Genomic DNA, 12,068 nt, shown 5'->3' with positions numbered 1-12,068 from the left:
ATCGAACTTGAAACAAGAGACTCAAATAAAATTATTTTTAAATAAATATCTATTGATAATTTTATTATTATTTATAATGTCATTTTAAATTTTTTAATATTTCTAAGATATCCTTTTGCTGTAATTTTTTTTTCCTCTTCTTCTTGTTCTTTTCTCCACGTCCTAAATCGTCGGAGCATTTAGAGACACAAAATGACAAAAAAAAAAATTGATTAGAAAAGATGGTCTGAAGATCAAAGAGGAGATGAGAAATAATTTGTTTATATTAGTTAGATTAATTTAATATTTAGGATTTAAGACATCAGATTATAGACCCAAAAGGTAATATTTTGATGTTTCTGTAATATTCCAGAAGATGTCATCCTCTGAGTCAATTTGTATCAACCCATATCTTGAGCTTTTTGAAGGGTTAATGATTGTATGAAGTAAGGGATTGCCAATAGCAAAATGGAATTGCAATAGCAATTTTTTTTTATGGAGCACATACAAATTATATAATTATATATTTGTGTACTTAATGTATAAAAAAAATACAGATTCGACAGCAACCAAAAAGTTCAAGCAAAAATAGTGCACTTCTCAATAGGCTTGTCTGACTTAAAAACAAATGACTGGATCTGCTTTTTTTTCTCTTTTTGTGTTTTTTGGCTGAATCTGCAAGCAACATTTGTGGCGCAGCAGTGAAAACAACTTGAAATGATTTCAAGTCATATGATCAGTGTTGATGTTTGAGAAGTCTCTTCCTACTTTGTTTTCTGGTTTTTTTTATTGGGAAGATTTGGTCTTTCTCTTTGGTTTATTTGCTAAAATTCATCCGAGTGATTATTTTTTTACCAAGGAATTATTCTTAATATTCGATATGATATAGAATGATTTTTTCCTTTCATATGGAAAGATTTTCCACGTAAATTTGTGATATTTATCTTATTTGATTTTAAATTTTCCAACTTGATATTTGGTATTGATACATCCTGGAAAAACAATAATTTCAGACATCTTTTCCCGACAATTATAGTAGAAACACAAATATCATAAGCTATGTGAATGCTTGCATGCATTTGATTCATTCACGTTAAATTGAACAATAAGATAACTACAATAGAGGTACCTCTATGCAGGAGGACGATAAAGTTGTGTTGTCGTGCACTACTTTATCGTCGTCCTCCTCATCTCCCTCCTCTTCCTCCTCTCATCAGCTCCTTTATCGAGCCGTCCATCGCCTCTTGCCTCACATGTTGTTGACCTCAATCCCGACACCCCACTCGGCGTCGACATAACCGCAGTTGATCTGTTGCTCCACGAAGAACAGCCAGCTTAACGTCGACATGTCGACTCATGTTTTGAAATTAAAATAACTTAGATCATAAAAGAATTTTAGATATATTTATGTGATTATTAGATTTGTTCATCTTTTCAATCATTATTTTCAATCTAGATTAATATTATTTTTGAATTAATCTGTGATGAATTATGTATAATCCCTAAATCTATTTCTTTGTGCTTCTTACCTGCTTGCGGGCGATGTAACGCAGGTGGAACCACTACAGAAGTATGTTGCATATATTTGTTCCACGGGCTATTGTCACTAGCTTACTATCAGCATCAACACTATTGAGGGCGATGGCCTCCGTTAGTTGCTAGCCTAGTCGTGGGCAACGGCTATGCAGATGGCAACATGGCTGCATGTAGTAACGATTGCTTGTGTGTAGTAGCCCAAGCGCTTACCTTAGTAGCTGTTGTTGTACATGCAACAGTGTCACCGTGTGCGGTAACACAACAAGGAAATAGGCCTGTTGGGCATCGATGTCACTATGACAATGTTTGTTGGCCATGGCCGACGTCGTTGAGACACCAAAGGTTAGGGTTGCCCAACAACTATGCGATGATCGTATGGGTCACCAGTCAATCGCGAACACACGTGACTAATGAGGACTCGCGCGACGATGATTGTCGCACGCGTGAGAACGATCACACGTGGGTACAATGGAATATCACGACGACCATTGGGGTCATCGATTAGCCACAGAGGGAGTTCGAGCCGATGGCATGCAGGCGACAAACGGTTGTGCATCGTGACACCCATAAGCTTCACGCACACTGTCATGAATGAGGAAAAAAAATTCACAGTTAGATCCCTAATTAGAAGCTTCTAATATAAAATTTTTTAATATAAAAATTTATTAAATAAATACTTATTAAAATAATTAAATAAAAAATTATAAATATCATAAATAATTTAAAAATAAAAGATATTACACTCTCTCTCCATTAAAAGAAAATGTAATCATCTAAATTCTCGTACCTCAATTAATGAAAAGATTAGGGTAAGCTTTCTTCATCTCCTCCTCTAACTCTCTAGTTTCATCAACAGAATGTTATTTTCAAATCATTTTAAAAAGATGAATGGTCATATTTCTTAAATTTTTTTTCTTTTTTATCAGTGATCTGAGTGGGTTCTTCCATATAAAATAAATCTTTATCAATCATAATTGACTTATAACTAATGATATGTGCGAAAATTGGTATATACTTTTTAAATATCAATACATGAAATATATTATGGATATGTTACAAGTGGCAAGGCAATCTTATAAGTAATAAAACCAATCCTCTTAATGACCTCAAAAGATCTAATAAATCTAGGTTTTAACTTTTTTCTCCTCCCAAATCTTATCACACCCTTCGAATGAGAGACTTTCAAGGATACAAAATCCTCTACTTGAAACTCAATCTCTTCTTTTATTATTAGCATAGTTCTTTTGACGACTCTGAGTAGTCTTTAATTTTTTTCTTATAACTTAAATTTTCTCGATAGTCTCTTGTACTTTATCTTGTGTTAATAGTTTTCTATCTGCAACCTCTTCCCAACATATAGGCATTCTATATTTTCTCATGTTTTAATGACAACTATTATTGTAATTGAATTCAATAAGAAAAATATCTTTATCTCATTCACCTTTCTAACCAGCTCTAAACAAATCATTAAGTATTTGAATTATTCTTTTTGATTGATCATCAATTCAAGGGTGGTAAATAGTACTAAACTTAACTTTAGTACTCGTAGATTCTTAAATCTTCTTCATAATCTAGAAAAGAAGTATAAAGTCTTTATTAAAGATGATTTCTTTTGAAACATCATAAAGTCTTACTTTATCAATATACACGTCTACAAGTCTTTTGGGAGAATAAGTCATAGATAAGTAAAAAATATAGAGATTTGGTTAACGTATCAAGGATGACCCAAATAGCTTAAAGGTCATTGGTAATCCTAAAACAAAGTCTATGATAACATTTTCTTATTTCTATTCAAGAACATTTAAATGTTGATTAGTTAAAAATTCAAATACTTTAAAATATATTTTATATTTTTTTTATTCATACCTTCCAACCAATAATTACTTTTGAGATCTATATGTATCTTAGTACTATTATGATGTATGATATATATCTTAGTTCTTGATATCTAGATCATTAAGGACACATAGCCTATCCCTAAATCTTAATAGATTATCCTCTAAAAAATAAAATTTAGACTTCAATCCCTTTTTACTTTATTTCTCCAGGATCTAAATACTATAAAAGAAAAGATAGAAAATTGATCAAATGTCAGGAAAGAGGATAAGAATCGGGAGATGGACATTCTATTCTCCATCAAGAGATAAAGAAATGGACTTTGTCTTTCGTTCGCAAACCAATTCGTGGGCCAATCAACCCCTTAAGTGCAATATTTCTGACCTGAGTTGGTGACTTAAGTCGGAGAGGATATATAGCTCATTTATTTTTAGTTTTAAGCATTAGATATATAAGATTTTTTTATCCATTTTAGCCTCCTTTTCTTTCTTTTACCACACTTATTTTCTCTAAAAATATTTTCTTTTTGAGATCTCTAAATTTTTATAAAACATAATCCTCCCATAATATACTGGGGAGAAGACTTTGATAAGAGAAAAAAAAGAGGAAATAATAATTATATGAGGAAAAAATCGTAAAGCTTATGATTTGATTATTATATAAATACTCTAATATTAAACCAAATCGATAATTTAAATTTAAATATTTTAAATTAATAAGGATCTCGACTCTAATCTCAAACATTATGATTTAATCTGATGAGACAATTTGTTTATTAATTTTGTTGAACTTAAATTATTAATCAAAATATTTAAGTTAAAATAAATAATAATATATTTATCTAATTTTTATAAGTTAATCTTAATCCTATCTACTCTTAGCGATCGATGGGATCCTAATCCGTGTTACTATCTCTTAACTTAGACCCTCTGAGTTGAGACCCTGTCCACGTGAGATGCACATGTAGCCACGTGCATCCGCCCTCCCGAAAGCTATTAGATAAAGAGAGCGACGACTTGCGAAGCACCACAGGTCGACAGCAAGTTCTTCATCCATGAACGCGCCGCCGCACGCCGTGCTTATCCCTTACCCAACCGCAGGCCACTTGAACCCCATGCTCGAGCTGGCCAAGCTGCTCCACTCCAAAGGCTTCTTCATCACCTTCGTCAACACGGAGTTCAGCCATCAGCAGCTACTGAAGACTGTTGGATCAGATGTGATGAGCGCCATGAACAATCTCCGGTTCGAAACCATCGCCGACGGCGTCTCGCAATCTGACAGCGAGAGCCCGGATCATGTCTTCAGAGTTTGGTTCCTGATACAGAAGAACTCTCCTGCTCCACTGAGAGACCTCATACTGAAGCTCCACTCCTCCTCGGATCTGCCCCCTCTCACCTGCATCGTCACCAACTTCCTGATGAACTTTACGCGAGGCGTGGCGGAGCAGCTCGGCGTTCCGGAGTTGGTCTTCTGGACCACGAGCGCTTGTGGCCTCTCTTCAGCTGGGTGAGCTCATCCGAAGAGGATTCGTCCCACTCAAAGGTACTCATCTTCTTTGTGAAATGAAAAAGAGGATCAAATTTCTTGATGGGAATAAGTCAATCGAATCAATCTTGTCGAATTGGTAAGAATGAGGAGAGTATATAAATTGGATAAAAATGATTATATCAAGCGATATGAGTTCTTTTACGCACATTCTGGTAAGCAAGTGATGGATTTGTAGATGAGGGTTGCTTGACGAATGGATATCTGGACATCACCGTGGACTGGATCCCTGGAATGCGAGAGATGCGCCTCAGAGACCTCTCCAGTTTCATCAGAACAACGAATCATGACGACATCCTCGTTAAGACGGAGATGGAGGAAGTAGATTACGCATCCAAGGCGTGGGGTGTGATCCTCAACACATTCGACGACATGGAACGCGAGGTTTTGGGTGCCCTGAGAAGCTTCTTCCCTCGCATCTACACGCTCGGCGCATTGGGAGAGGTCGTCGACCAGATAGGGGGCGGCTTAATGGCTTCGACGCGCTTAAGCGTTTGGCGAGAGGATCGCAGTTGCATGGAGTGGCTGGACTCGCAGAGCGAGGCCTCGGTCATCTATGTCAGCTTCGGAAGCCTCACGGTCCTGACGGCCCACCAGCTGGCGGAGTTCGCATGGGGCCTCGCCGGCACCGACCACCCCTTCCTGTGGATCATCAGGCCTGACATGGTCGACGGTGGGGTCAGGACTGCCCTGCCGGAAGAATTCATTGCGGCAACAAAAGGGAGGAGCTTCTTCGCGAGCTGGTGCCATCAGGGACAGGTCCTCGCCCACCGTTCCGTAGGCGGCTTCCTGACGCACGGCGGCTGGAACTCGATGCTGGAAAGCGTCCTCAGCGGCGTGCCATTGATTTGCTGGCCAACCTTTGCGGATCAGTACACGAATTGCCGGTACGCTTGCGCGCACTGGGGATTCGGCTTGGAGGTCGACCAGGAGGTGACGAGAGGACAAGTCAGTGACCGCGTTAGGGAGCTAATGGAAGGAGAGAAAGGGAAGGAGATGAGGGAGAGGTCCAAGAAATGGAGAGAGATGGCCAAGCAAGCCACAAGACGAGGTGGATCTTCTCACATGAACCTGGATAGATTAGCTGAAGATTTAAGTATCAAGGAGACGCAATCGGAATCATGATTTGAAGTCAGCTTGCAGTGTTGGATTTTCTTCATGGTTCATCAATTTCCCAAAATTCTTGGATCGATTCAGAACCACTTCAGAATCTAAACAAGCAAAGTGAACCCCCAACGCATGCAACAGAGACAACAGAAATTGGACTCATTTTGGGGGAGAAGATCATTTCGGCATGAAAAATTTGAGATTCGAAAGAAGTTGCATTGAACGGATGTCTTGCAAAAATAATAATTTGAATAAAAATTAGACCAAAGAGTTTGGCGTCGCAGCGCTCTCTCGAATTATAGTTTCGTCACTGAACTCAGCCACCCTCGAGAGGTGTTTTTCTCTTTAACGCAAAAATGACAATTCAAGTTGCCATGAATTATGGATTCCAGGTCTGGTGGGTTGTTCTTCGTGATCAGTCAAGTTGGTTGATGCGCACAAGTTTATATGCTGAAGGATGTAAATTGCCTCCTTCAAGAATCCTGGTCATCGGTATCTGATCCAGCTGTGGAGGTCTGCTCAGGAGCTCGCGAGTCTGTAAACATTGATGCCAAGGATAAATTTCAGTACACGAACTGATGACTCGAACAAAAGCTATTCAACAAAACTGTGTTAACAGGAAATTATAGTGTTTTCATCGGAAAAAAGAGTGCAATCATAGAGCTCTTCGAGGTCGAGAGAGAATGCTTGATGTTGTCGATGATCAGACATGCAGTTCTGCCGTTGCTCCATACTTCGAGGAACAAACGATGAAAAATCAAGGGGAAAAGGTGCACAATTGAAAACATTATATCCACACAAAACAGAACAATCTGCAGCCTTATCACTTCCTGTATTCTGTATGGATCAAAATGACAATTTGATATGCTTAACATTTATGTTAGATGCTAAATCTATTTGGATATGGTGTTGTTAGATTGCTAGTTTCTTATTACCTTCTGCAAGTTGAGATCGATGCGATCAAGCCAACAAACTAAGTCAGATGGCCTCAAAATGCATCAAATCCTTCAAGAAATCCACAAGTAAATAATGAAGAAAAGACAAAAGGGGCTTAGAAGGTGTTACCTACTATGGTGTTCAGGGGCTGCCTTGCTTGTGATGGGGATCGGAGTTGAAATGGGTACTGCTGAGAAGACGTGGGAACCATGAGAGGTGGCCGTGGGCCTTGTCCCGGTGAAGGAAAACTTGCCCTGCCAGTTTGGGTGGAGTACCCTAATGGAGGGTAATGGTAGGGCGGAGGAACGACAGCCGATGGAGAGGTTGGTCCATATAGCTGTTGATAGTAATAGGATGCCATTTGGGGGTCGTACACTGCAGCCTGCTTCCACACAACACCAGGTTATCAGAGATTTGCCACCATTCTGCAGTAAGTTGATGATACCACCAAAGAACACAACCCTAACTCTTGCAGGAATTAAAGGGAGAAGCACTAACTTGTTGGTATCCATGCCCAGATGGGTAAGCCACATAACTGCAATGACAAAATGGAAAAGAAGCATAAGCCGTAGGAAGAAATCACAAGTTGCTACGAGAAAAATTGTTTCTTTAGGAAGTAAGAAAGATGGAGAAGAACACTCTTTCGAGTGAAGGGGTTGTCTTATGAGGTGGTGGAATCCCTCCTGAAATGTTTCAGGGGTGACGTGGTCTCCTCACGGACCCGATTCGTGGGGAGGTCCGTGAGAGGTGACGTCGGCCGTAAAACTTTTCAGGGACGATTCAGTCGATGACCAAATCTATCGATTAAGCGGACATAGTTTTCAGCGGTTTAAAAATGCAAAAGAACCCGAAGTTGGGCCCACATGGGTCCCAGTGGACGAGCGGGAGGCGCCGATGATGGCACCTGAACCAATCATCCCCTCACATTAATCCCTTTCAGGAGCAGGGATTGGAGAGCGGTTGGTGGGGCTCACCCGTACGGGGTAGGGTAGATCATCGGAGGGGAAGGGAAGGGTAGTTGAGCTGGCAGTCTGCTATAAGGTGGGTCCGGCGCCTGCACTGGGCCCTGGTACATGCTCCCTTCTTGGTTGCTCCTCCCTGATCAAAATGTGGCCATTAATTTTCGTATTCTTACAGAAAAAAAAAGAAAAGAAAAAGAACAAAATGGAGGTCCAAAAATACTCACATCAAATTAAATGTTGCTCTAATTACAATAGTAAAACAACTAATGATGTTGATTCTGTGTATTAATCAACTCTATTTGACCTGAGATGGCACCAAACAATGTTGACTAAGTATTAATTATCGAATTAAGCAAAGATAAGAGGAATATTATATTAGTATGACAGGGGCATAATGCTGGAGTGGCCAAGGTAGATCCGGTAAAGCCAGCGAACTTGGCTGGACAATATTATAAGGCCAAATCAGGATGATGATCCAAGTTGAATCAGCCAACATGAGGTCCTGCTCATTTGAGCTGGCAGCTTAGTACTTTTTCTGTATACGTTTTGGGGGGGGTCACTGTTGATCTTACCATATGGCCCATGGCGTTTCCTGAGATGATTCAGTTGAGAAAGATGACACAAAAGGAAATGAAGAAGAAGAAGAAGAAGAAAGTTGACGATGGAATCATCTTATCATGATTAGTAAGACTTGTCCAAGTCTTGTTGAGTCGAGGAAATGTGAAGGGGCAGCATACCTCGTGGTGGAGAGGGTTTGGGCCTCCCCATGGAGGCGATGTTGCAGTTTGCTCGCCGGCCGTCGATCACCGGGTTGGGGTCGGCAACTGACCGCCGTGCCGATTCCGGGTCCCGAAAAGTCACCTGCCGATCCCCATGTTTAGTCCCCTCGAGTGTCGCAACAAAGCATGTTTATGCATTCAAGGCATGATTATGAATGCTTTTGATGAATAAGTATGAGAAGTAATGCGAAAAGGTAAAAGGTAATGTAAACGAAGAAGAGAGATCAACAAACAAGGTAGTTGATACGCATCATGATGATGAAATATGCAGTACAAATGAGATATGTAGTTAAGATCAAGAACAGGAAGAGATCAATATTGTCCCACTGTTAGTGGATCATGATGAACGAGAGAGACAAACTGACAAAAACAAACTGCAGAGAGAGAGAGAGAGAGAGAGAGGATAGCTCACGAAGCCATATCCTTTGGATCGGCCGGTGATCTTGTCGGATATGATGACGGCCTCGAGGATCTCGCCGAACTGCTCGAAGTAGCGATGGAGCTCCTCGGTGGGAGTCTCCCAAGCCAATCCCCCCACAAACACTTTGGTCAAGGTTGTGTCACCAAACCTTGATCTGTATTGAGGGCTGGAAGTTGATGAAGAAGAGGAAGCCATACGCAACCACAGGCTCGCCGGAGGACGACCTCCTCTTATCTCTATTGCTTGTTCCTTGTGCACAGGAAAGGAAGGAAGAGCTGATGGCTTTAATTCGCCGAACAAGAAGATGTCACCCGTCAATGAGACGAGATATGGAAGCTTGGCTATATGTTGGTGTGTATCTATCTAGCTAGCTAGAATAAGAACGAAGCCTTTCTTCTCCTTTTGGTAGACCTCTCTTCCTCTTCCTTGGCGATCTTCCGACCTCCTTCCATGACCCAGACCGGCATGCTGGGAGAATAAACAAGGGAGGAAGAGAGGAGGAGGTAAAGAGGATCAAACAAGGCTGGGATGGCGATCCGACAGGTGCAAAGGGCCTCTTCGCTGTTTAAGAGGTTTAGATATCAGATGACAGCTGCATGACCCCTTCTAATTAGTCTCTCTCTCTCTCTCTCTCTTCCTCGCCCACTTGGTGTCTTACTGGCCTCCTTGTCTCCTCTCCAGCACTTTTATCTTTCATATAGATCTCTTGCAACAGCCCCCCTCTCTCTCTATCTCTATCTCTCTACCTTCTCAGAGCTAGTGGCCAAAGGAACTAAAATACGCTGAAAGAAACAAGAGCATGCTCAGCTACTGTGTTTTCTAGCAAAGCGTGAAAGGTGAAGATGCATATAGAGAGATGAGGCTAGTTGTTTTACCAAGTTACCTCGCTGATCCATGGCATCAAAAACTGGTTGGGCTCATCGGCCATTGCCATGCCCTTCTCATTTTGTTGAGCTCCATGTTTCTCTTGCAACGAGCAATTGGGTGACGAGGAAAACAAGGTGAGCTCAAGAGTCTTTTGGTTGGATATGGCGTGTGGATAAGTCTGATGATGATGTTTCGAAAAGGATGTGATACATAGCAACTGTTGTAAGAGGTTTGTGGGTCTTATAAGAGGATATAGAGCAACTGTTGGTGGATCTTTGCTTGTCGTACTACAGTGGAAGAACTTGTGTTGAGAAGCTTTGACGTTCACGTCTTCTGATGGTCAACTTTCCAATCTACTAATCAGGGTTACAATGATGATGATGATGATGAGATCACACCTAACCGAGTCATCTTGGTATGTTATATTGAGATGAAATCTGGAAGAATTTATGACATTGATAACAGGATTGTTATGAGTAAGCAAGCCTTTCTAAGATACTAATGACTAAGTTATGATGCTTCCTTCACTCCTTTATAAATTCTACAAGATTGTTTAACGACACATCAGTATCATTAGCTGTGTAATAATTGACTGTCAGTAGCAAATAAATAAAATTATTTCGTTGATTAAACACCTCTCAATTTGTTTTCTGACAAAGAAAGATTTTTTGGTATTTGATTCGACGAAATTAAATCATTGAACCTAAAGACAATAGATACATTTATATGATAAAACTCACCAATTTCATCATGGCAGATAGCATCCAGCTATATAATCCGTGAACATTTTATTTGGTTTAATGGATGATTAATGATTAAGCAACGTCATGGGAACTGCAGTACGCTCGTCCCGCCTCGGTTCCCCCGCCCATTGGCCCGTGGGTCCCGCGTTGGCCTTCGCGTGTGGCTGCGCAAGCTGTCCTCGCCTGCCACCTCGCACGTGCGGGTGGGACCTCCCCCGTGTAGCCTGATCAGCTGCAGCGCCGTGGGCATGCAAACAGGCCGACGACCAACAACCCGCCCGCACGTGTATGTAAAGCGGAGGTGGTGGTGCGGGACGACATGGAGATCGCCAACTTTGGTGGGGGAGGCATTGGGAACCTTTTTAAGGAATTATTAGTTCTTAGTTCGAATATGATATTATTATTATATTGTGTTTGTTCTTTTGTCCTCGATAATGATAGAATGTCCACTCAGATGTAAGCTTAAAAAAATTAAAAATTAAAAATATTTTTTTTTATCGATTAAGATTCGTCTAATCAATCCAGATACAATAATATATCCCAACATCTAAACATAATATTTGTTTATTAAGCAATGTAACCAAAGAGGACGATTACTTATAATATTAATCTTATAGTGAGTGATATACTATATCTTTTTATTAAAAATTGAGGATTCAAAACCTAAATCCTAAATTTCAACATGCCAATAACGATAAAAAAAAAATTTGGTTACATCAAGAAATATAATTTAAATAATTAAAAAAATAAATCACAAAAATCTTATATAATTAATTTTCCTTTTTATTTATGATATAATATAATATCTTTATTTATTATATTATATCATAAATAAAAACCGATATTATTGACTTTTATATGGAGTAAGCATGACCAACACTTCTTTTCTTCGTGTCTTGTTTGTGTGTCATTCCTAAGTTTGAACGTTTGCTTTAGATGAACCGTATGGCTTTGCCCTTTCGAAAAGCCCAAAAGACACGCTACATTACCTCCTGTCGAGACAACTATCCTTGGGTTAACAACTGTTTACTTAGGAAGCAAGCATTTGCAGTTGTTGCCATCCGCGAACTATCGAGGATGCGTGGCTGATTAGGTCTACGAGCAGCATGCGAAGACCAGATCTATCCTAGATTTTCTGAGATCAAAAAATAACAAGAATAAGACCAAGAAATAGGCAGACGACCATAAGCAAATGAGCTCCACTGACTGTTAAGACCCTAAAAGAGAGGGAGAGTTGCTGGTGAGATGCATTGTTTAGTCTGCAAGTTGCCAACCCCACACCAGATCAGATCAAATGATGCACACCATCTCTCGTCATCTTTTTTCCTTTCCTTGTGCAGTGTGACGAGGACATGAC

The 12,068-nt window shown here is 40.1% G+C and overlaps 2 protein-coding genes across 5 annotated transcripts; one reads left to right on the top strand and one right to left on the bottom strand.

Annotated features, from left to right (window-relative positions):
* Positions 1 to 4,336: 4,336 nt before the first annotated feature.
* On the top strand, positions 4,337 to 6,905 carry LOC103984007 (7-deoxyloganetin glucosyltransferase). Its single transcript, XM_009401397.3, is given in 3 exon segments — positions 4,337 to 4,842; positions 4,844 to 4,893; positions 5,075 to 6,905. Coding segments are annotated over 3 exon segments (1,434 nt in total). The 5' UTR covers positions 4,337 to 4,405; the 3' UTR covers positions 6,022 to 6,905.
* On the bottom strand, positions 6,199 to 10,155 carry LOC103984008 (uncharacterized). Of its 4 annotated transcripts, none has more exons than XM_009401398.3 (7): positions 9,977 to 10,150; positions 9,093 to 9,883; positions 8,639 to 8,762; positions 7,914 to 8,037; positions 7,438 to 7,474; positions 7,073 to 7,321; positions 6,199 to 6,538 (listed from the first exon to the last, which is right to left on the bottom strand). In XM_009401398.3, exons 2-7 carry the CDS (start codon positions 9,294 to 9,296, stop codon positions 6,419 to 6,421), a joined length of 858 nt encoding a protein of 285 aa, XP_009399673.2. In that variant the 5' UTR covers positions 9,297 to 9,883; positions 9,977 to 10,150; the 3' UTR covers positions 6,199 to 6,418. The 4 variants fall into 4 exon arrangements, with proteins under 4 accessions (XP_009399673.2, XP_009399674.2, XP_018682277.2 ...); XM_009401399.3 differs by having other exon boundaries at positions 9,985 to 10,150; XM_018826732.2 differs by having other exon boundaries at positions 7,069 to 7,321; positions 9,977 to 10,138.
* Positions 10,156 to 12,068: the final 1,913 nt, after the last annotated feature.

The sequence above is a fragment of the Musa acuminata genome, chromosome BXJ2-5 (assembly GCF_036884655.1).
Source record: "Musa acuminata AAA Group cultivar baxijiao chromosome BXJ2-5, Cavendish_Baxijiao_AAA, whole genome shotgun sequence".
In the NCBI taxonomy this organism is placed as follows: Eukaryota; Viridiplantae; Streptophyta; class Magnoliopsida; order Zingiberales; family Musaceae; genus Musa; species Musa acuminata.
The sequence above is the reverse complement of the archived record's forward strand: the minus strand, read 5'-3'. Positions and strand labels throughout refer to the sequence as shown.